We start from the raw sequence: 24,301 nt of genomic DNA, 5'->3' as shown, positions 1-24,301 counted from the left end.
GGGTTCATATTTAAATTTTTGATCTATTTAATAAATAGATCGGATTTGGGTTGATGATTTTTTGATCCGATCCATATTGCTTCAACCCATTTATGATCCGATCCGATTACCACCCCTAGATGTTTCTGTAATTTATCTAAATAAATATCAAACAGAGATTCTATCAACATAGATGTGTTGATTCTAATTAGGGCTGTCAAAATGGGCTTGGCCCGCAGGACCAGCCCGATCCAATCTTGTAAATGTGTTGGGCTGGGCTGCCATATGAATAGCCCAAATAACAATCGGGCCTGTTTGGCCCACCTCACATCAGCCTAAGAGCTAATTTGGGTTGGGCCGGGCTAGTCCGTGTGGACCATGAAAATTTTTTATTTTTTTTTTTTAAAAAAATATATTTATTTTTTAATTCCTGACTCCTGAGCCCCGCTGTCCATATCTCGACCACTGCCGCAGACCAACAGGACAATCGCCTCTGCCGGTTCCTCTCCTTTTTGCCTCCCAGCTCTACAGATCCCCCCTCCTCCTCCACCTCATTGTCGGTGCCGCCACCTCCAGCCTCGGAGTCTAATCACGAATCAAGATATGCTGGCCCTTTCCTCTCTTCTGCCGACGGACGCCCCTCCATCCAACCTCCGGGCAATCCCCCTCCTTCGGGCCCCTCCTCTCTTCTACCGATGGACGCCTCTCCATCCAACCTCGCGCGCGAATCTCCTCCTCCTCCTCCTCATCGCCAGTGCCACCACCTCCGAGTCAAATCCAACCTCGGCTCCTTCTCCTCCTCGGGTTCTCTCGATCTCTCTCCACTCTTTAAGCTCGACCGCTTGAGGTGCCACCACCTCTGAGTCAAATCCGACCGTAGCTCCTCCTCGGGCTCTCTCGGTCTCTTCACTCTCTGAGTTAGATCCGCATCGCCTCCGACCTCCCCTCAGGCTCTCTTGATCTCTCTCCACTTTCCATACTCGACCGCTTGAGGCTCTTTCCTTCTCGGACTCTCTGCATTTTTTTTCTTTCACTCTTCAATTATTTCAGATTCAAGGCCCATGGGCTGGCCCGGCCCGACCAACGGCCCTTAAAGGGCTAGACTGGGCCAATTATATTGTGTCCTATTTTTTGGCTGGGCCTAGTCCGATCCAGTCTATCAAATTTTAGATCCTTGTCGGTCAGACCGAATCGGATCGGGCCAGTTTATTTTGATGGTACTAATTCTAATCTTTTATATATATATATATATATATATATATATTAGGTTAGATTAGTTAAGGCACAGTCCTCTCACCAAGCGAGCGATTGAAGTACCTCCTCGATGGCCATCATCAAGACGTTAAAATGATGCGTACCCACCATCAAACCGACTCCATGACCTAATGGCGTACTGACCATCAAACCGACTCCATCAGATGATGTTAGCCTCCGATCTCACTCAATCTGGGCCGTCCGTATGCACAAACTCCATGCTTAAAGCCCCGCCTCAAGTGGCTGGGGTTCTTCGGGTTCCGATCCGCTCGCCGTCACTCTTCCTCTCAAACCCTCTTCTCCTGTTCTTGGATCACCGATTAACGACGCGTTTTGATCTTTTCTCAGGCCCGGATTATTTCCCCGCTCTGATTTAGGTATTCTCCTTCGCTATTCGTTCTTCAAAACATCGTGGATTTTCTTCATTGTTGTATACTCAGTCAAGCTTATTTGCTCGATTTTCTCGGAGTAATTTTGCTGTAGTTTTGTAAGTATGATGGGATTCTCGATCTTTTTTTTTTTTTTTTTTTGTGGAACTTTATCCCTTCTTTAATCATGTTTTGCGGAAAGTTAATTGGTGATGTTGAGAAAAAATTGGAGAATTAACGTAAAATATGTTCCGCTTTTCACAGAATGTTGTGATTTTCTCATACCATGTCCAAGAGAAAAATGCTTTTCAGCTTTTTTGCGTCGTGAACTTCCATCTTATGAGGAACTGCATTTCCTGATTGTATGAATTCTTTTCTTTTATTTCTTGGTTTAGGCGGGTAGGGGATGGTTAGGAGAAAGAATACCATATCCAAATATTACTTTTGAATTCAAGAAAAATATTATTTTTACGAAAAACAGAATTCAAGAAAATGGGATATGGTGTCAGTGCTGAAAATGTTCTACTATAGAAGGATTGTAAATTATTGTAATATTTAAGTTGGCATTTAAGAAGAAAAATATAAATTGAATTCAGGAGGATGGATTTAGCCATAACTTGTGCTTTGTTATAAAAATGATTTCTTGGAGAGGATCCTAAATTATCATCATTTTTGGCTTTGGACGACTGGATAACACATTCACTGGACGGAATGCAATATTGCTTTATGTGGAGGTTGCCATGAGATTTGTTATTATGAGCTATTTAACTTTAAACTTCTGTTACTTGCAGTAGCAAAATATTGTATATGCATTGTTGATGGTAATCAAATTATTATTAGCTGTTCTGTGGCATGATACCAAAGATATTTTCAGGGCATGACAAATGATATCTGTGAGAATGGTCACATTTTTGATAAATGATACCTGATTCGCTAAACATATTATACATTTATAGTTTTTTTAAAATGCAACTAATTTCTTGGTGTCTTTCAATTTAGATGGACCGTTTCAAAACATATGTGCAAGTTTGGCTATGTTTATTGCTAATGTAACATTGGTGATATTTAAAGTACTGCTACTGCTGTGTGGTAGGCTATAAAGAGGAAGAAGTGCAACTTTTCTGTTAGTACAACCCTTTTCTTGGTATCAGTCTTAATTATATAGTAAAGTATTGCTAACATGATGTTCAAACTATAACCATATCACCTAATGTGACCCCTTAAGATTAGACATATGAATATTACAAAGGAAACTAAAACTCTTGCAAAACTTCATGGTAGAAGCACTGTTAAGCTTTCTGTTTTCACAATGGAACATAACCAAGAATAAAGTGAAAACATCTAGGTATATTGATGAACTTTATGTTCCTGATGGTCAAGAACAATAATTGGTATGATCTATCATGGTTGTTGACTGAAGAGTGGAAAGGTTAAAAAGACAACATCCAGGGCTTTGTGGTTAAATCCCGTATTCAGATGTCAAGTAAAGCACGGAAATGAATTCAATGAAGTGATGATGAAAAACTAGGGTGAGGATTTAATATTATAAAGATTGTACCTAAATAGGGATTAAGAAAGGGGATATTGGGTTTCTTTGGCTGGTCTCTGTAATGCAATGGATCAGATATGATCAGATATTGGCCTAGATCTATTGCAGATGAATACAGGGAAGAAGTAGCCGAGGCTGAAATGAAAATGAGTGGAAAGAATTTAGTAGTAGAGAATGGGAATAGAAATGAGACTGAACTCTCTCTTTCTTTTTTTTCTCATAAAAGAATTCAAGTCCAATTTTTTTTTTAGTACATAGGATCATTCCCCAAGTTTATAAGATTAAGAAGGACCCAATTAAATCAATCTTAGGTAACAATTTTTTAAAGAATAAATACTTGTAATAATTATTATCCTAAACATGATAAATGCCATATCATATGAACTAAACCAGTCTGTATGTGCTTAGCTATATCTTCTGGTTTCCCTTAAACAAAAGTATCTACAAATGAAAATATTGCCTTAAGAGGATTGTTTTCTGTAAAAAGCAAATAGAAGGCTGCTATCTGTAACTTCCAGCCAATTTAGGGTCCATAATAGGCTCAACCAGGCTCTCTGTCTTACCTAGCGGCTGGTTGCATCATCTGTATTTATTGGAATTTATGAAATTCAATAGCAGGATCACACATAATTTATGTTAAGTAGCCCTCCCATCCAACAGATCCAGTTAGGAATTTTTCATTTAGGAAGCTTGATGTCAGATTTGGCATAGGTCTTAGCCACATTCATAACATGAAACCTATTCTAAGAAATTGATTCCAAATTGATTGGAATTTAGATTTTTGCTTGTGTTTGTGCATATTCTAATAGCTTATTACAAATAATGGCATTGATAATCGTGAACAATAGTAATTGTTGAAGCTATAGATATCCTGCATACAGAAAAGGTAGATATAGATATAGTTCATGCTAACTGGGTGCTGCACATGTCTATAGTTTTCCTGGTTTTCACCCATTGATTTCAGTATTAATGATTCCTGACTTCATATTTGATACAACTTTATGTTTTCATGATGTATCATGATGCTTAACTAATACCAGGGACCAAAAGAGGATTAGAAAATTGGGATCTGACTACAGAAAAGCCATGAACATATGTAGGAGGCATTCCAACAAACAGTTGAATCATGTTATGTAGAAGATTAAAAGAAGATCAAAACAGTGAAAGAGTGTAAATAGAATGACAAAGACCAAAGAATAATATAGCTCAACTTGAGAGATTGAAGAGCTTTTCTTGTCTAGCTTCCTCTATTACTTAAATTAGGTGCTTCCTAATAGGATAGAACTAAGTAAACTGATGGAGTTATATGTAGAAAAAGAAGGGGAAGAGAGGGGGTTTATGGCTGACCTTAAATTCTTGCCTTCATGTTTGATATGGCTTAAAAGCTATCCAGTGACCATCATATACTGGCTTGCATCAGGCTATGGAGGGTTGGCTATCTAGTGCACATGGTGATCGTTCTTCTAGAGGAAGAAGATCTACCTAATAATGGAACAGCAAGATAGGAGGAAGAAGCAACAATAAAGGACTGTAATACTCATACAACATTGAAGAAGAAAATTGGAAATTTCATTCAATTGAAGATGCTCTTTTTATGATGGCTAGCATCTCTATCTATAGTCGGTGGATCCCTTGAATCTACCTGTGAATGTAGCATTCATTTCTTGCTGAAAAGCTAAGAGATTTTAGAAATAAAGAAAATAATTGTAGAAGAGAATCTTCCATATAATCTGCTAAGATGTGATTTACTATAAATATGGAAAGTGATTGCAAAATAATCGCCTCATAATTGGATAGGGTCTTTAATTTATCTTGATTTTTTAAATCTGCCTACATTTGATGATATCAGCCTTCTTTGATCATATTTCCAAGATTTATTTTCATAATCTGAATTAACTCTACAAAACGATATGCATCATACTCCCAGGCTGGAGAGAATTTGTCCTTCAGGTGAAAGCTTGAATTCTTGTCATCTTTAAGGAAGCCCTTGGTACTGAATAATGATATGTTTTTCTTCTCTTGGAAGTTGTTCTGTTCTTCTGGGTCTGAGAATAATCTTTACTCTATCTTTGTTAAAGGTATAAGTGTTGCTCCTTTCATTATGCATGGTCTCTTGATCATATTGCCAAGGATGACCTGATAATATGTGACAAACATCTATAGGTGTTACATGACATCACATGCTGTCAATGCAAGTATTACCAATTGAGAAATAATAATACAATATTTGGAGATAATTATCTCATGACCCTTTTTTGTACGGAGAGACAAGAAAGGGTTTGAGCCCTCAATTTCCTTTCAGCATGTAATGCCTTGTGATAGGCATCATTCATCAATCTCATCATTGATCGAAACATGATAGCCATTGAGATAATGGGCTACACAATTCCTTTGCCTTATACGAGCAAGCTATAGTGGAGATTTTGAAAAACTCGTCCATGTAGTCGGTGATGCTCCTTTCATGTTGTCTAAGATTCATATTAATAGAGCGAAAGAGATCCACTTGAAGGAAGTGGCAGCATAGATGTTCTTCATCTTTGGGCAATAAGTGATCTTCATTTTTCCAATACTCGCTCTAGAGTGCTGGATAATCTCTTACTAGATAGATGCATAGCCTCATAATTTCAGGGCCTTTCATAGGCCTCTCAACGTTGGTGATCTAGTCGGGGACGTCTTTTGGATTTAGCTTCTCGTAAAACTCAGTAAACATGGATTGTCTTGCCAAACTCATCAAGTAGAGGAAGGCAAACCAGCCCTTGATTTAGAACATAGTGGTAGAAAGGGTTGACGAGGTGCTTGGAAGTTCTATTTGATAGTACATCCTTCCATTCCGATCGTATAGGGCAGCAATCATGACCAATTGCATGATCACACGCCACCTCTAATTGCACTATTTGTTCTCATAACCGTTGGATCTTTATGTCTTTTGGATTAGTCTTTGGCACTGGGATGTTGCGGCTGCTTCAATGAGAACCATGACTTCAATGCCGATGTAAAACACCATAGACGAACCTGAATCACTCTAGTACCAAAAATAGTGCACATGGTGATCTTTCCTTGAGGAAGAACATCTACCTAAACAGTGGAGTAGCAGAATAAGAGGAGTAGGCAATCGTAGAGAACTCTCAAACTTGCAGAACAATTGAGAAGAGAACTAAAAATTTCATTCAATTCAGTATGGTTTTTACAAATGGCTAGGCATCCTATTTATAGTTGTAGGATCTCTTGGGCTGATCCATGAATGCATCCACATTCATTTCCTACTAAAAAGTTAAGATACTTCACAAATAAAGAAAATAATTGTCGACAATAATCTTCTACTTAATCTGCTACGATATGATCTAATAGATATGATCTAATACAAATGTGGAAAGTGGTTGTAGAAATAATTTCATCCTGATTGAATAGGATCTCTAATTGATCTTGATATCGAGCCTTTTGAAATCTGCCTAGATTTTGATGATATCGGCAGATTTTTTTCTTGATCTGTATTTGCTTCCTAAAACTGACCTTCGTTCAGGCCCAATGTCATCCCCTTTGCTCCTTTAGTCTGCCTTAGACATGAATGGATTCAATGCGTCAGATGTCTCCATTGTGCATCACTATCTATCTCCTCTTCATGTTGGGTAAGGAGAAGGAGAACCGATTCAATATGTGTCAGATGTCTGCATTGTGCATCACTATCTATCTTCTCTTCATGTTGGGTAAGGAGAAGGAGATGCTTATCTAAAAATTAATCATAGAACTGGATCTACTTTATGCCATCCTCAAGATGATGCTTTTTGCCATGAATCTATAAATTGCTAGCCAATCTTTTGATGGTTCATGATCAGCTGCATTTCTTATGCTGTAAACTGGACTGGCACAACTTAATTGCAGATGATCAGATGCTCATAAAGTCACTAATTAATTGATGATGTGTGTTTCATAGTATCAGTACGATTCGGAAAGAGTGCAGGCGTTACCTTATCACTCGACATTAATTTGATCTATTTGATGTCTTTATCAATGCTCTGTGCTGCATCCTTTGGCTCAAGCAGAAGCCTCAGGATGTTGATCAAGGAATTCTTGCTCTAATGATTTATTGAAGCATTTAATGCTTTTTCTCCTTTCTTTTAAGTGATTTCCAACCTCATTGCATTGACTTAACCTGAATGTTTTTGTTCTTATCTGCATGTGCAGGATGGATACTCAAGTGAAGCTTGCAGTCGTGGTGAAGGTTATGGGACGAACTGGGTCAAGAGGTCAAGTGACCCAGGTTAGGGTCAAATTTCTGGATGACCAGAACCGCCTAATCATGCGTAATGTGAAGGGCCCTGTTAGGGAAGGCGATGTCCTTACCCTTCTTGAGTCTGAAAGAGAAGCTAGGAGGCTGCGCTGATGATGTTATTGGTCTGAACTTGCCTTTGTGCATGAGGCTTCATAGAATTTTGCATATGGATTGCATTTAGCATGTTTTATTGTTCTGTAGTTCTTCACATTAGGTTTGCCATGAGGAGTCTATAAGTCATGTGTTAGACAAGGATATCTAAGACTTAAGTGTGAAGAAATGCTGTCTGTTTCATTTTAGTTTACTGTCTTTTTCTAAGTCCATCACTTGCCAATGACTTTCTTGTTGCTGATCTATGTGCTATATATACTATTTTCTTACAAGGTTAACACATATATTGCATAGAGCCAAGTAGTAGATTTTATCGTCTCAATATGTTTTTTTTAATGTTGTGTAGATATTTGCATTTCATTCTTATGATGGAAATGAGATAGTCTTGAAATTGTTAAGGTATCTAAACCCCTTAGGGTTTTTATTGTTCTGCAAATACTTTACCCTGAATTGGCCTGTCCATTTTTAGAAAAGTATCAAAATTTTTTTAAAATTTGATTTTATATGAAACAACTAATTATGTTGAAATTAAATTGAATGTTGTTTTGTAATGAGACTAGTTTTGATTGACTAGTAAAGTGATATTTTGTAATAGACTCGGTCCATTGTTCTCTCAGACATTGTATTTTGTCTGAAATTGTGCTCTGTAAGTTTTATTTTTGCTTTTTTTTTTTTGACACTGACATTGTCGTGCTTCGAGTCAGGGTGGTTGTCATCTTTAATCTTGTGATCATCAAGTCCTGACTGTAGTTCCATCTGCTGCCTCCAGGTTCTTATATTCCTAAGAAAACTAAATGGTTAGATAATATTCCCTATTTAACTTTTCTACCAAAATTCAGATGCCTTCCCTCAACCAAGAGTTTATACATGTAGCAAGGCCTTTTATTTTTTAATTTAATGTTCATATTCAAATCTCTAGACGGAATCTACATTCTGGTCGTTCTTCCGTCTTGCTCGAGAGTACCAAAAGTTCATTTCTGAAAACAATGGTTTTCTGTTACTGTATAGAGGTCATAAAATTGTGCCAGACATGTTGAATCTATTCTAAAGATATCTATTGGTCTTCTTAAGTGTATTTCATAAGCATGTCTGACGGAGCTATCCGTTGATCGAATGACTGCTGAGGTTCTCTCGTAGCGCTTGAATTTCCCGAATGGGGCCATGCTCAACTTCTGGACCCAACTGCTCTTGAAACAAATGGTCTCCATGTCTTCTCCATCCTGTTTTATGTATTCCAATCATTTAAGATCGATGCTTGTGCATTCCTGCTAGATGTCACTCTCCATGTAATTGTTCCATTTATTTGTATTAATAATTCATTTAGTCCAAAGTCTGAACTATCCATTTTGAGTTCATTATTCTAACTGCCTTGCTGCCTATCCTGCTTAAAGTGGGATGACTCAGGTATAGTATAGCAAGACTTTATTAGAGAAGGTTTTACTACTAATATTAGTTCAAATATGCCTTCATCATTTCGTTTAGAGATTGCAAGCAGCATATGAAATAATGGTTCAAAGATAATATACGGTGAACTGGAGAATTCTTAGATTGGGTCAGGTTCGATGAAACAGAGTTGCTTATTTAGCTGAGTCCATCACATGACAGGTTAACGTTCCCTCACCTTTGCAGTAATTGGCTGAGAAAGTTAGCTGCAAGAATAAGGTCAAGGACTTTTTGATTGAAATGTTTCGTGAGGAAGGGACTAAAAAAATAAAGGTGCTTCATAGCCCTTCCCACCACGGTAAGGTTTCAACTCCGGTATTCGGTAAAACCATCACGAAATTGGCAGGAACATCTAAGCAACAAAATATGTATGTTGGAAACTGTTTAAGGTAAGATGACACGCTTAAAAGAAAAAAAAGCAAATATTTACATATAATCCTGAATTTTCCTTGCTCCTCCACCAAACTAGAATATCTTTTGTCACCACATAATATAGGTGTGCGTAATTTGTTTGAAGCTGAACAAGAGATTCAAGAATCAATACATCTCCTCCGATTAGGCCATCAAATAGTTTGATTTTTTAGCCTGGTGAAGCTCTATCCTCTCCACCATTTGCGAAGAAAATATTATGCGGCACCTCTTGCAAGATCTCCATCAAACAAGCCTATCTGTGCAAGATGTTATTCTGGTTCAGTAGCTTGTAAGCCTCTTCCTTCTCTCCGCATTCACTATAAAGCTCAGCAAGACCACCAATCACAGAACCTTCCAACAAGTGACCAAGTTTGATGACTCTGCCATGCATCTGCTTCCCTTCTTCCAAACCCAACACCCCAACACACGCCTTGATAGCCTGGAAAACCACAAAAGTATCCATTCGAATATCTAAACATGCCATCCTGAGGTAAAGCTTCAAGGCTTCCTCACACAACCCATTCCTCACGAACCCGACCATCATTCTGCTCCACAAGCATAAATCTTTCGCTCCCATGTTGTCGAAAACTCGATAGGCGATATTCATCTTATCACACCTCTCATACAATTCTACCAGTGCGCCTAGAGTTTTCCACCCCGGCTGATGCCCCATTTTGATAATGTGGGCATGAATCTCCTGCCCCTGTCTCAGTGCCATTTCGGCCACGCATGGTCTGATCATCGTTGCAAACCCCAACCTACTAGCCACCCCGCCATCCCTCCTCCCATTTTGCAATGTCCTCCTGATGACATCCATGGCTTCCTTGGCTTTGCCATTTCTATTGTACCCCTCGATCATCGCGGTGCAAGCTTCGACTGTCTTGATTTGAGCTTTGTCGAACACCTCACGAGCACGGTCGACACGGCCACACTTTGCGTACATGTCGATCAGTGCCACGATGACAAACTCATCCATTTCGCATCCACCTTTTTTGATCTCCTCATGAATTTTGATGCCGAGCTCGACATCTCCAATGCTAGCGCACGAGTTTAAAGCAATGGTGTAAGTGAAGGCGTTGGGCCGGACTCCGGTGTTGGCGGCGGCGGCGGTCATCGAGCAGTATAGTTGGATGGCATCATGGGGGAAGCCGGCATGGAGGTACATTGCGATGGCGGTGGTCCAAGTGGCGACGTTCCGCTCGGGCATTTCATCGAACAGGCGGCGGGCGGCGCCGAGGAGGCCACAGCGGGAGTAGAGGCGGAGGAGGCCATTGGCGACGGCGGGGTGGGTTTGGAGGCCGGCACGGGCGGCCCTGTCGTGGACGAGGCGGCCGAGACGGAGGTTGCGGGCGTCGGCGCAGGCGTTGAGGAGGGCGGAGAGGAGGGCCGGGTCCGGGGTGATGGACTGGGCGTCCATGAGGTCGAGCACGGCGAGGGACTCCTCGAGGCGCTGCTCCAAGGGCCAGTCGGCGGGCGGGGTCGAGTGGAGGGCGGGGTGGGGGCGGCGCTGGGAGCGACGGAGGTGGGAGGGGAGGCGTGGCGAGGATGGGGACGAGAGGGGGAAGGAGGTTTTGGAGAGGGGTTGAGGTGGGTTTGAGGCGAGCACAGCGGCCATGGGAGGAGTGAGCCGATGGAGGGAGATGAGGAAGGGCTGGGCTGGGAGTTTGCTCCACGTTCACATGGATTGTGGGCGACTTTAGTAGTTGCTTGTAGTTTGACCACGCTGTGCCTTGGCAATTGGCAGTGAGATTTCTTCCTTTCTACTATTTTCTCATAGCGTGGAGTGCTGGAAGATTCTCCACCAGACTCTTACAGGGCTGCAGTCAAAAATTGTAAACTGGTCAATTATTTTGAAAAACAAATATGGAGATGATATTGGACACCATAGTAGTTGTAGTTGCGGTGGAAGAAGTGAAGAAGATGGTGGTAAGTAGCAGAGGTGAGGTGACAGTAATAATGACATTGGCATGATAAAATGATATTGGATGCGCGGCGACAGCAATAATAGCATTAGTGATAATGGAGGTAGAATATAACGGTGGTGGTAGTGATTATAGTGATAATGATGTAATAATGATGATGGAGACAATAGTAGCATGAAGGCATGGTGATGAAAATAAAATGGTGTTTATGGTATTGGTAAATAATATGAGTATTTTCTTTGAAAATATTAAAAATATTTTTTTTATTTTTATTTTTTAAAAATAATAAAATAATTTTTAAAAAATAAAAATAAAAATAATATTATCAAAGATTTATTTTTTGTGTCGGTTTTTATGCTTATTGTTAAGATAAAAAAAAAAAGACTAAAAATAATGCCAAACAAACTCTATGTTATATGACCCGTAGCAATCTTTGACTGTTTTGTGCTCCATAAGTACACATGTTAGACATAAGACATTGATTTCTGATGATAATCTCTGATGGGAGCATTTTTCGCTCCATGTATTCAGGGTTGCCATATGCTGCATGTGTTCTGTTTGAGGATATCTGCATTTCTAGTTCAAGATTGTGTTCATGCTGATATTGATAAATAGGAGGAGAAATTGGCGTCTTGCTCTTTAAAAACTGCATCATAAATTACTGTTTTCAGAAGTTGGTTGTTTATTTCGTGGCTGTCATACTTTGTGGGCGAGACTGTTTTGTTCCGGCATCAATTGTCTTAATGAATTTAATTGTGTTTCACGCAATTTTTTTCCTCAAAATGACAACCTCTGTTATCACACTCTTTGATAGATAGGCATCCAATTCTCCACCAGTGTATCAAAAGATTATAGCACTCATGGCATTTCTAGCTTGAAAACGTTTCAAATGGTTCAAATTCTCAAAGGATTGCATCCACGCTCTTGCTTATACTCGGTCATCGGTCAAGGCTACTGCGGTAATGCCTTGACACAAATTTCTTGCTGCTATTTGGGGCTGATCTTTCCATAATTTGTCTATACGTTGATTCTAGGTTACGACAAGAACCGACAGAACTGAAGACTCTTTTTGGTAACGTGCACTGCAAAAAGGTTTTGCAAGAAAAGATTTGACCTCTGTGATTATATATAATAAAATCTTCTGTATATATAAAGCAAAAATGCCTGTGGTTTCAACCCACTCTAGAGTGCTTTACACCACTTTTTATATATTTCAGAAAAATGCTCCTTCTCAGAGTTAAGAGCCTCATCCCCTTCAGTCATTTAAACTATCCTTCGGAGTGCCTTGAGAGCTGTGCCGAGCGCCATCCAATGGACCATGTCATGAAAGATGATCATTTTTTGTAAACAATGAATGAACTGATCTCAGATGACATAAATTTAACCAAGGCTCTGTTTAGCTTGACCTTCACTTTAAACTTATCAAAGAAACGGGGAAGCAGAGAACGTTCAACATAGGAATCAGCGAGTGTGATGCGGACCCACCAGTGTGCTATCTGAAACTCGAACCAGCAATGTTGGGTAGTGTTGATTTCTGTTGATCCACCGAAAATTCATTACGGTTCGAACAACATATTCCTCTACAAATCTACAAAACGAAGGAGTTGAATATTCTCTCATCTGTATATATACAAACACAATAATTCAAAGAATTTCCTCTCTCGATCTATCACTGCTAGGATTCTGCGGTTGCTGTTGCGACTCCTATTTCGGTGATGATGCTTCTGGCAATTTGGGACTTTGACCTGTTGTATTCCGAGGTGAAGCAAATCTTGATGGCCCAGCACCTCTAGGAGACAAGTTCACTTGTTCTAAAGCACGGAACTGAAGCTCTGATGGATAGTCCCTCACCCAGCCAATCCGAGGTCCGGCACCTGTGGTCCACTTGCAGGATAGCTGCTTTCCCAACTGATAAGACTTCATTCCTTTCTTCGAGTTAATCCTCCGAAGAATCAGTTCTTGTGGTATGGAAGCATCTTCATCTTCCCCTTGCTCCTCCGCAAATAGATTTTGTTTGAGGAATATGTACTCTTGTTCGGAAGCAGATGAATCTTCAACTGCTTTGCCATCTCCGCATGCATTCTGTCCCGTGGTGTACTTTACTTCCTCGTCAGATTCTTCTTCGCTCTCTTCTGGGTCCCTGAACATTATCTGCTTCTGGAGCTTGTGGTACAGATCCAAAATGAGTGATTTTTTGTCTGCCCCAAATCGGAACTCAGCCAGGGAACTTATCGCACCCAATCCTCTGGATCCCTTGGATAAATCGAGACTCTCTGTTGCTGCAGCTTTGCTTGTCGTTCCATCAGAGCCACGAGACGACTGTTCCGAAGCTTCGGGGTTGGCACAAATATGTTTCTCAGCCAACTTTAGCGAGCGGTTGCTTCGAAGTCTGATCAGGAACTCATCATCTCCTTCAGTCGGACTTGACTGTGTACGACGGAAACAGAATAATTCAAATCAGTCATTTGCATTCATTCTTTTGGATCGCTAGAACAATTAAGTCAAGTCATCACTAAGGTTGAAGCAGCAAGGTTTTGAGGATCGTATATCTGAACATTGTAACATCCTAACCTTAACATCATTAAGATCCACATTGTTTTCCTTGAGATAGTTCATGAACTCCTGAAAGTTCTCCTGGGTCGGGCGGTAGTGCCCACTATGAGGCCACACAGCCTGCCAAGATCGGATCAGCAAACCACATTACATGCAGAGTTCTTTATAAATGATGCGTATCATCAATCTCTTACCTTCAGAATTCCGTTTTCTACAACTAATCTCCCAGCAGCAGATGTAGCTCCTCCGGCAAGAAAACTCGAGTGCTGAAATTTACCTTTTTGCTTCTGCAATCGTAAACGAATGACATCAGGCTGGTTGACATAAGAAAAAGATACTGCTTTATAGTTTTCTGAGACATGTAAATTTACCTGACCAACATATAAACTCTTTAATGTGCTCAGAACAAAGATCCACTTGGCATCTTTGGGGCCCTCGGACGTGTCTAGGATTTCCCTGCTTCTCTTGTACATGAACTTCCCATCTTCAACTATTACTTCATAGGCCTCCCTTTCTTTCTGCATGATGAGAGAATATGATCAGCTCTATGTTGAACCGGTCCAAATAACCGCTTTTTGCATGAAGTTTGTTATGATAATAAAAGGCTGGCTTACAGGGCCAAGATATTTGATGCACTGCTGTTGAAGCTTTGACCGAGGGCAATGTTCTTCAAGATTGACCTCCTTCCCATCCCCCACATCCAGCCTGATTATTCAAAAAAGAGGTGGTTTTTTCATGAGGCATGCATTGCAACTTTTAATCTCGTAATTTGTATGAGGCACTTGCATGGATTATTATTATTAGTGTCGTGAAAGAGGATTTTCACAAGCCTACCAGTAGAAGAAAGGTTGCCTGCTCTCGCAGCGGAGCCAACATCATAGTAGAAGTGGAGATTGTGACCATAGCGATGCCGAGGGTCAATCTATTAACAGAATGGAAACAATTTCATATGCTGCACATGCCAATTTAACCAACGGACGGAAGAGAGATTTGGGTTTTTGCCGGGCCTACCGCCTCAAGCCAATGCTGCAATGCGAGTTTCTGAGCTTTCCCATTCTTCGATAAGCCTTTACCAACCTGTGATTTATGAATATGAAAGCTTGAGTTCGGTAAGCATAACTTGGAAAAGAGGCCCATAACATGACTCACTATATATATATATATATATATATATATATTTGTTTCATCACAAAGTACCTTGGCTGCCCTGGTTCTTGCCCTCGACCACCGAGAAATGGCTGATTCTGGTTTCTCAATATCAAAGAAAGAGACCGAACTCCGCTTAAGCAATGCAAAATCTAACAATTTCCACCTAAAGCAAGCAGAGTAGATTAGGAGCTTAAAAAGAATAGCACTAAAGAGGGGCTATAATTTGATCTATTAGAACCGGCCATACCAATGCTGCTCTATGACGACAGCGCAATCAGCAAGCTGTCTTCTTGTCCGAAAGCTTTTGTAGACCTTCTGCAGCTTCACCGCAGCTTCATGTTTTGGGCTGTCTGCACCAATAATCACTGGTGATTCCGGGGCCTGTTGCTGTAAAGGACCGAACCTCGACTTTTTAGAATCGACCCCGAGCTTTTGCCATTTTCTTCTCAGAGGTGGGACTTTTTATTGAGAACTTTGTTTCCATGTGAAAGCGATCCCTTTCTTTTCTATCAAAGCTCAGGGATCCATCAAAAGCTAACTTCCCAGATCCATAAGCCTCGAGGATTGCAGGATCAGAGTCTCGGCCGTTGAAGCTGACCGATCTTAAGGTTGATCTCACATTGTCAGGAAAACTAAGAGATCTCATGAACAGAGCTTCAAATGACTCGTCCAAAGCAGCATAATCAGCTCCAGGGCATGAAAATGATATCCCCATGGTGGAATGCAAACGGATTGTTTCTGAACCTTCTATATTAGAAATGGCAGGACAATGAACAAGCTTCCAGAACAGTTATAGATCTCCTCCTCCTGTAAAGAGAAGATTGGGACAATTCAAATTTACTTAGATTCACTCCAACAAATATCAAGAAAATAAATAAACACCAAAATTTGTTACGCTTGGGGGAGCTAGATTTAAGAAAATAAAAGAAAGCATCAACTTAGCCAAATAGAAACTCATGTAATTAGCAACCTCTGAAAACTTGAATAAAAGCCAAGAAGGAAGAGGATAAAGGTACAAGTATTGTGAAAACTCATATATATATATATATATATGTATGGTGGCTTTGAAGAATAGAACATCATTTAATCATTATCTTGTTTATCCCTCTCATGAACACCTTCAAAGAAAGAGAAATCTTGGCATGAAGGCATATAAATTAGGGCTATACGAGACCAATAAGACCATCCTGATCTTCTAGTGGAGCAAAATAAAAATCAGAGTAAAGACAAGACCTGTTTCCATTTAAAACTATGCAACCCCCAATCCCATTCGACCAAAATACAAAAATCACATGCATGCAACGGTTTCCATTTTCACGCTAGGAATCGTAAATGAGATCCGACCAGCCACATTTAGCAAAAATAACTGAAATCGACAAACAAAAAGAATAGAACACAAAAAAGAATCTCTTTTCACAATTATGGAACAACAAAAAGCACCAAATGCCCGCACATAATCCAACTGAAAACATGCTCAAATAAAAAGAAAAGAGAGGGACCGACAAAAAAAAAAAAAAAAAGGTTTCAAAATTCAAAGACAGAGATCTTGAACACCACACCTTTGCCTCCCTTTCCTTCAGGATCACCTCAGAGCCAGGCACAGAGAGAGAGAGAGAGGACGAGGAGGAGACTAAGAGAGCGATGGTATGAATTGTTCGGGGCCGGAGAAAGAACTGGGTGGTTTCTTTGTCTAAAAATAAGGGAACAGAGGGAGAGGGGAGGGTTGGCCGTGGCTAAACCGGGGTGGTCCGTTTAAATAGGAGGGTGAGGAGTGCCAGAGGACGGTTTCAGCGGTCCCTAGTTTCCAACCACGTGTTCTTGAGTTTTCCCATGCTGTTTCCGGTTTTCCTCACACGGATTCCTCAAGAAAACGAGGGAGGGAGGGAAAACAAAACATATAAAAATAAAAATAATAAATAAAAAAAAAATTTGAAGAAGTTGAAAGGATGAAAATTGCAAGACCTTTCTGGAGATGTTCCACTTATAGCTAATACATGGTGGGAAGGATGAGCTGTTCTTCTCAGTCACGAGGGAAGAAATTAAAATGATACGGTGAGAATCCATGTATAAAATATTAGCAGAGGGATTTAATAAGAAGTTGACTTTCTGTTCTAACATTTATCTGAAATTAAATATATATATATATATATATATATATATATATAAAAGGAAAGTTGCTGGAACTTCTCCTCAATTTGGTTCTTAAGTTAGTTAAACGATTTAATATGATCATGCTGTCTATCTCTACTTATTTAAGCTCATAAGATTCCATGTGATGGTTAATTATATCATATATTTAGGTCTAAAATTTCTTGAAGAAGAGGAGGAATGTTAAAAACTCCCAAAAATCCAAAAATGTTAGCAAAAGTAGAAGAACATTAATTTTCTCTTAAAAATAAAACGTTAGCTTATTATATGGATTTGATGAGATTTGTCAAGGTTAGGTAACTACAGAGACAATTGAATGGGATAGTTCATAGTGCATGGGCTGGCATAGAAAGAGAGAAAATAGTGAAGAGCATGAATAAAATAAAACAAACCACAACGAGGAATATATGCAAATAAGCTGGATCGAGATAAATTAGTGATAAACAAGATCATCTAGAAGGTTGGTAGAAAGTGGCAAAACCACTCAGTTTTGTGAGTTTTCAAGCCTAAACTAGCTAGAAATTAGGATCGAGAGGAAGCAATCTATTTCAAGATCTGCTATATTAAGTAAGAGGGTCGGTCAAATTTGACTATTGTTTTAAGTAAGAGCCATTAATGATTGAAGGCATGATATTTTTTTCAAAGGAATTGAGAGAACATTTTGAACTGCATCAAAAGTAAATGAAAATTTTGCATCATTAGATCATATATACTAGATAATTTTAATATTTTGTTTATATTTAAAATGAAGCATTTTGCTAGAATTTGTTGCATTCATTATAGACCTTTGGCCTTTGATAATTTATATATCCAACTGCCGCATTGTAACATGGTGGAGTACTCATAGTACTAAAATTAAATAAAGCTATATTTAATGGTCTACTTTGGCTACTCCGAGAAGGATTTTAGTTTTCGAGCCAAGAGAAATTAGTTGACATGACGCAAAGCAAAATTGATGTTGAAGTTGAAATCAGCACTGGAGGGATTTTATTTTTTTCATACTGATGTCCACTAGTTATGATTATGTATAGAGGATACATGTATAGTGTTTTAATTATCTTTTGTAGAAATGGAAGGCTTAGAACCCCATTTTCTATATATATATATATATATTGTTGAGAATAATGTCTCAAAGTCAATCGTCAGCCTGTTGATAGTTGTACTCCTTTTGTATTAGTACATGAATTACAAATAAATAAAAGTTATTTTGGTATTTTTTCATCACAGATGTTTCATCTTCTAATGAACTCCTGTGTTGTGGTGAAGTCCTTAGGACTATTTAGACTCGACAAAGGAGGATTTGTCGCTTAGTCCTTAAACATGTTCGCGACCAAATGATACGTTGTTACCAAGGACGACAACGTTTATCGAGCATAGGTCGTTGTGTGCCATATGGGTTGGTTGTCCTCATAACCAAAGAGTGTGGAGACACTGGTATGGCATACAGGTGAGATGTAATGGTACATCTACACTGAACGTGACCAACTCCGGAGCTATTTCTGCTGTCAAGATTTGCTCCGATGGGATATGGGTATAAATGTCCCTCCGACCTGAGACCGCCACGGTGACTTGCAAGCAACTCACTGCACTTAGGCACTGGACTACCTGAATTTCTAATTCAATGACGGAAGGCTGCTGGGTGTAGTCAAGTACTTGACTTGTCGGTGCGTGTGTCAAGATGGGATTGACCACTCCAGTTTAGGAGCTGTGTACAGTCGTGTTTCAATTTAGCAAAACCTTGACCAGGGTAGTCCTAGTGAGGAGTCACAGGACTAATTGAGTTGAGCACGATTCGGATGATATCATCAGGGTTGACAGTTTAACCCTGAGTCGTCCTAAACACAGGGGTCAAAAGGGATGAATTATACGGTAACCATATTCACGTAGGTTCTGAATGTTGCGATTGCGATTATTCGACCTATCCGATCGTCGGGTACCATTGCTAGATGGTCACTTCGATTAGTACAGGAATTGGTTCCTGTGCTACCGGCTTAGGTTCGAACCTGCGGGGTCACACACATTAGTGGTTCCTTTCTGATCAGATGGCTGATTATGAGTCTTATATGTCTGGGACTCTATGATTGAGAATTAGGATTCTCTGATCATGAGTTCCACACATTTTGGGTACCGGAGTCAAAATTTTGAATTTTAAATTTTGAATTTGAAATTTGAACTCTTTGATCAGGGTTTCATATCGATGGTCTCTGATGCCTGATTGCCCATCGAATTTGGACTCAATATTTATGAGAGGTTTAATTAGTAATTTGATCGTTAATTAACTCAATTTGATTGAGTAATTATTTTTGGATCAAGTCCAATTGAATTGGATTCAGTTTGGATTGACCCGATTAGGTTAAATGTTGACCTAATCGCTAAGGTGGTTTAGTCTCTGATTTGATCAGGGGTTAGGTTTAGTTAATTTCTGATTTGATTAAGATTTTATTGAGCCTAATTAAGCCTAATTAAGTTGGATTTAATTTATTCTAATTGTGCTTAACCTATTTAGATTAGGTTGGCTCAATTAGGTTCAAACCACCTTGACTTTTCTCCCTGCGCCACCTCACTTCTTCTGTGCATATTTAAATTCACGAGAAGCAACTTCTCGTGAATTTTCTCCACGCAGAAGCCATCCCACGCCCACCCTTGTGCGCCAAATATCTGGATAAAAATATGTTGGTTGGCCATTCAAATTCAAAAAAAAGTTTGAATTTGAACGAGCAACCAACTAATCCATGCGCCATGGTCTTATCTTGTGCGCCCCATATTTTACACGAGAAAATGTTTCTCGTGTAAACTCTCCATGCACAAATTAACTCACGCCCCTTCTCTTCTCACGCACAAGTGGATAGGGATGAGTTGGTTTTGCATTTGAATTCAAATTTGATTTGAATTCAAATGTGCAACCACTTATCTTTATCCTCTCACGCGGATAAGACACGTTCGATGTTGTTTTAAAAAGAGGAGAAAGGTGGGACGTGCGTAGAAATTTTAGGAGAGAAACTTTGGGGCGTGAGGAAAGTTTGTGCGCAAGGTGAAGGTCCAAAACCTTCCGAGAGAAAAAGAAAGCAAAGAAAGAAAATTGAGCGCAGGGTTTCTAGTGTGTACCCGAGGGTTTTAACCTAGGGTTTGGGAAGTGAGATTGGTGTGCCACGAGTGTCGTGAGTCCATCAAATTTCAGGGAGAGATCCATCAGCCTCTCAAGCAACCATGCAAATGATCTGGAGCATCCGAGGAGTCGGCACACATTGATCGAAGAAGTTTGATCAATATCTGCCATCAAAAGGGTGAAATCACGAATTAGCATTCGTGAGGAGCTGATCAGACGGGAGCTTCGTGTGGACGATCCGCAGAGGTCAGACATTTGTGTGGCTGCGATGTGACGATCAGAGCTCCCCGATGGTGATCAGATTGCGGTGATCGACTACCCGCAAAAGGTGATGTGTTCTGAACACAGTACTGTAAAAGGTTTACTGATTCAAATTTGAATTTCAAATTTAAATGCATGCTGTTGTATCATATTTAGATCCTAGTGTAGGGTTAATTAGTATTAATTAATAAGATTAATTAATAATTTCGCTGTAAAATAGTAATTTTGAAAAAATTTTAAAATTATCATTTTGCTCCTACACTAAATTTTTATAATATATATATATATATATATATATATATATATTCAAGTTGAAGTGTGTTGAAGAATTTTTTTCCTTTCCTAATAGATTACCAAGCACCACCTAGTTTTTTTTCTTAAAAAAACAAATATCTTCTTACCATGCAATGGTGGCATTATATAATATAGCAAAGCATATGGATAGACATGGACAAAAATTTGCAAGTAATATCAAAGCTTGAAAAAATGATTTTTAAATCAAGGATTAGCCTCTATATATCAGTTTTCATTTCTCTCCGGTTATCTTTATTATATTAGATAATTCGCGGCACTAACTTTACTGCAAAGTTAGTAGAATTGGGGAAGTAAACCTAAATCAAAATCAAGGACTTTACAGTCAGAGATTATACTGGACGAAGCTTGGGTCAAAAAGTTAGACTGTCATTATTAAAGTGACAAAATGAATTGGTTGACCGCCCTGACTTTACCAGCCTTGAAAGCAGTCCGATGCTATCTTTGGAACAAATTCAATTGTCTTTTCCCAACAATTTCCATACGCTGAGCCATCTACATCAAACAACCAAATTACATGAGCAGGAATCAGTCAGTCTTAACAAGACTCATTCAACTAAGACCCTTCAGCGACTTGTTTCATTTGGAAACCTACGTAGGCTTTGATTTATCTGTACGTACTAAGATCACGGTCGTCTATAAAATTCACCATCTAGTAGCCGAATGCTTTCTTGGAGGTAAACAATGCCAAGCCATTCATTTGTCATCAGAATAATTCTTTTCCTTTGGTCACCTATCAAATCCAAACATCACGTATAGCTTAACCCCTAAGCCATTTTCCAACCAAAACTACAATTATACTTCCCCACCAAATTAAAGATTAGTAGTATATATCTATGTATCCAGACAATAAACTTTTAAATTTTCTTTCAGTTGGTTTAAATGAATTAATATTAAAACCACATGAAATTCTCTAGGAGCTCGACCATGTTAGCATAAAATTTTCTTCCACTGCCAGCCATGCAGCATGGCACAAGAATCGGTTCTTTATCATGCCCATTCGAGATTTTTGATGGTAGTTACACACGAGTTATAACATATCTAAAATGACTGGTAGACGGCTCATCTCAACTATGTTCACCACATGAAGCAAGATTCTCGTGGATCCAACTACCACGTATCATGAAAATAGTCTCTTCTTTCTTTCACTATTCTCTGTCCTTCATCTAATTTGAGCATCCGAAAATCTTCGCTGGACACGACTCCGATCGAAAGATTTTTTTTGTATGTCTTGCCTTCTCTTCGTGCAAGATCAAAGTCCATCGAGCTCAAGCCTGCCGACCTCAATGGCATCTTGGAAGCAGTACATAGCAACACTTTGCATTGTGTTACAAACCCTACCTCTCACGAAAAGTTGATCTATTCCTTCCATGCATGCGGTAGATTTAAATTGCACCTCTTGAATTACCCCGGTCGCTCAAGTCATACCAATCCCGTTATTTCAGTAGTGCAGAGAGATTTTATGACACAAGAATCTTCATTCCCTGCTTCATTTCCTATTCTATGAAATGCCAGATAAAGGTCGATGCAATACAAAGAGGTAGGTGAGTGTCATGGAAACATTATATATGCTATTTATCAGGCACTGAAATGTTATACGTCTCGACATCTTTCTGGTGGTACGTGTAAATGGTTCGATAAAAAATAGAAATGTGGTAGTTGTGCTAGAGGCCGAGCTGCGATACACTATGGAGGCCTAGCTAGGACTTGGTTTCAACATCGTAATGTGGCGTGAGCGAGCATCCTCCAAAGCTCAATGTCTGTAATATTATAGGAGCACTGGCAGACTTAAATTAAGCCGGGTCCATTTCACAACCAAGGCCAAAATTTTCTGGACCGACCGGTGACTGATGTCATGGCTCACGTGAGACTCCGGTTTGACATGGGACGTCAAATAAATTGTCATTTATTATGACAAGGAAGCGGAGAGATAAAGTACACGTACACGGCCCGCGCGCGAGTGTAGACTTAGGGATGGGGTTTGTCTCTTTCACGTGAAAGAAGGATTCAACATCCTTGGCACGTATTTATTGTTGGATGACTAAAATAATTTAAAAATATTTTGAGATCAATCCAATGGTTGACGCCGTGAAAGAAGATGAATCGCTGTTTGACTCAGTCGTCCTCACCTTCCTTCCCCAGTCTATTCCAGCGGAGACCTCATCACGCTTGTAGAAGAAGTGGTTCGTCAAGTACTCTCGAGTAAATGAGTTGACTGTCAAAAATAATTCCATTAAAATCATAGGAATCTATCCAAGATGATGGAGTTGGGGGAGAGACTATATAGACACACTTCTCAAGTTTTTTTTTGGGGGGGTTTAATTTCTTTTATAATAACAACTTGGTAGTCCATGGGAAAACGAGTGAGAACTTGCATGCTAATCCCAATTTTCAAAGCCATGTGCGTATGGAAGACATGAAGTTAGTCAATTCCAGAGAAGAAAAGGGGAAGTGGTAGTGTAAAACATGAGCAGCAATGTGAGAAATGTGTTGACTTTCCTTGACTCTGTTGAACTACGTACAGTCTATTTTCTCCATGGCTTTTCTGAGCTTTCAGAGCGTTTCTAGGCAATTCCCATTTTAAGCTTGGTGAACATATCTGCTGAAAGTATTTGTGATAAATAAATGTCATACGTACATAACTGTTTGGTATGAATTGTGTCAAAACTCTTGTGAATATTAAAAAGGGGTCTCAAACCAAACGCCAAAGAATTCAGCAACTGGCTTAGTTGGCATTCTCATCCTTTATTTTACTACCATCTTATGTTTACCCTTATTTATATTTGATAGATTTTGGAACGAGAAAGGTTGCAGTACATACAAGTGGATCCTTTGCTCCTTTTTTTTTTTTTTTTTCCTTCATTTGTAGCTAATAGTTATGTTATATATAAATCATATTTCCAGATATAAGCACAATATTGAAATTTTCTGTTCAGTCCCTTGTACGGCCATATATACGAACCTTTATTTATTTATTTATTTATTTCACAGAATCACGCTTGTTTCTATACGCAAGTAGACCTGTTTTATGCACACATATACAAGGATTAAAGATAAAATGATTTCTAGTACCAAAAGAAAAATAAAATTAACATTAAGTCAAGGATCGGAATAAAATTTTGAGTCAATGAGGCCTAAACATAAGATGCTAAGCCCAATGTAGGGATGGATCTCCATTTCCCTCATAATTTTATGAATCATCCTCAATAAAAACTTACCACAACTTAAGGTGTGAATCCAAAAATTTAAATTGCATCAAAATCGAGTTGCTTGATTATTGGCTTTGGGTGCCGGTGTATGACAAATTAGCATATGCACATTTGAGCAAGCAAGAGTGGCTATGATTATCTATCAAAATAATTTTTTTCACTATGACTTATATAACTTGATAACCTTTCCAACTTTGGGTTTTCTATATTTTAAAGAATTTGAAATAATTCATCAGAAATTCTTTTAATCTTTTTG

The 24,301-nt window shown here is 39.2% G+C and overlaps 3 protein-coding genes across 3 annotated transcripts; 1 reads left to right on the top strand and 2 right to left on the bottom strand.

The window, feature by feature from the left end:
• Positions 1-1,476: 1,476 nt before the first annotated feature.
• On the top strand, positions 1,477-7,815 carry LOC109505374 (small ribosomal subunit protein eS28). Its single transcript, XM_073244234.1, has 2 exons — positions 1,477-1,610; positions 7,333-7,815. Exon 2 carries the CDS (start codon positions 7,334-7,336, stop codon positions 7,529-7,531), a length of 198 nt encoding a protein of 65 aa, XP_073100335.1. The 5' UTR covers positions 1,477-1,610; position 7,333; the 3' UTR covers positions 7,532-7,815.
• Positions 7,816-9,313: 1,498 nt separating this feature from the next.
• LOC105037530 (pentatricopeptide repeat-containing protein At5g27110) lies at positions 9,314-11,291 on the bottom strand. The gene has a single exon (XM_010913184.4). The coding sequence runs from the start codon at positions 10,998-11,000 to the stop codon at positions 9,639-9,641; it is 1,362 nt and encodes a 453-aa protein (XP_010911486.1). The 5' UTR covers positions 11,001-11,291; the 3' UTR covers positions 9,314-9,638.
• A 1,506-nt stretch (positions 11,292-12,797) lies between these two features.
• LOC105053470 (IQ domain-containing protein IQM2) lies at positions 12,798-16,726 on the bottom strand. The gene is given in 12 exon segments (XM_010934632.4): positions 12,798-13,734; positions 13,879-13,980; positions 14,055-14,147; positions 14,232-14,378; positions 14,475-14,565; positions 14,695-14,734; positions 14,737-14,782; positions 14,872-14,937; positions 15,058-15,172; positions 15,257-15,429; positions 15,431-15,816; positions 16,569-16,726. Coding segments are annotated over 11 exon segments (1,890 nt in total). The 5' UTR covers positions 15,725-15,816; positions 16,569-16,726; the 3' UTR covers positions 12,798-13,011.
• Between the last annotated feature and the right edge of the window lie 7,575 nt (positions 16,727-24,301).

The sequence above is a fragment of the Elaeis guineensis genome, chromosome 10 (genome assembly GCF_000442705.2).
Source record: "Elaeis guineensis isolate ETL-2024a chromosome 10, EG11, whole genome shotgun sequence".
Classification (NCBI taxonomy): Eukaryota; Viridiplantae; Streptophyta; class Magnoliopsida; order Arecales; family Arecaceae; genus Elaeis; species Elaeis guineensis.
Note: the sequence above shows the minus strand (reverse complement) of the source record. Positions and strands in the feature narration are given on the sequence as shown.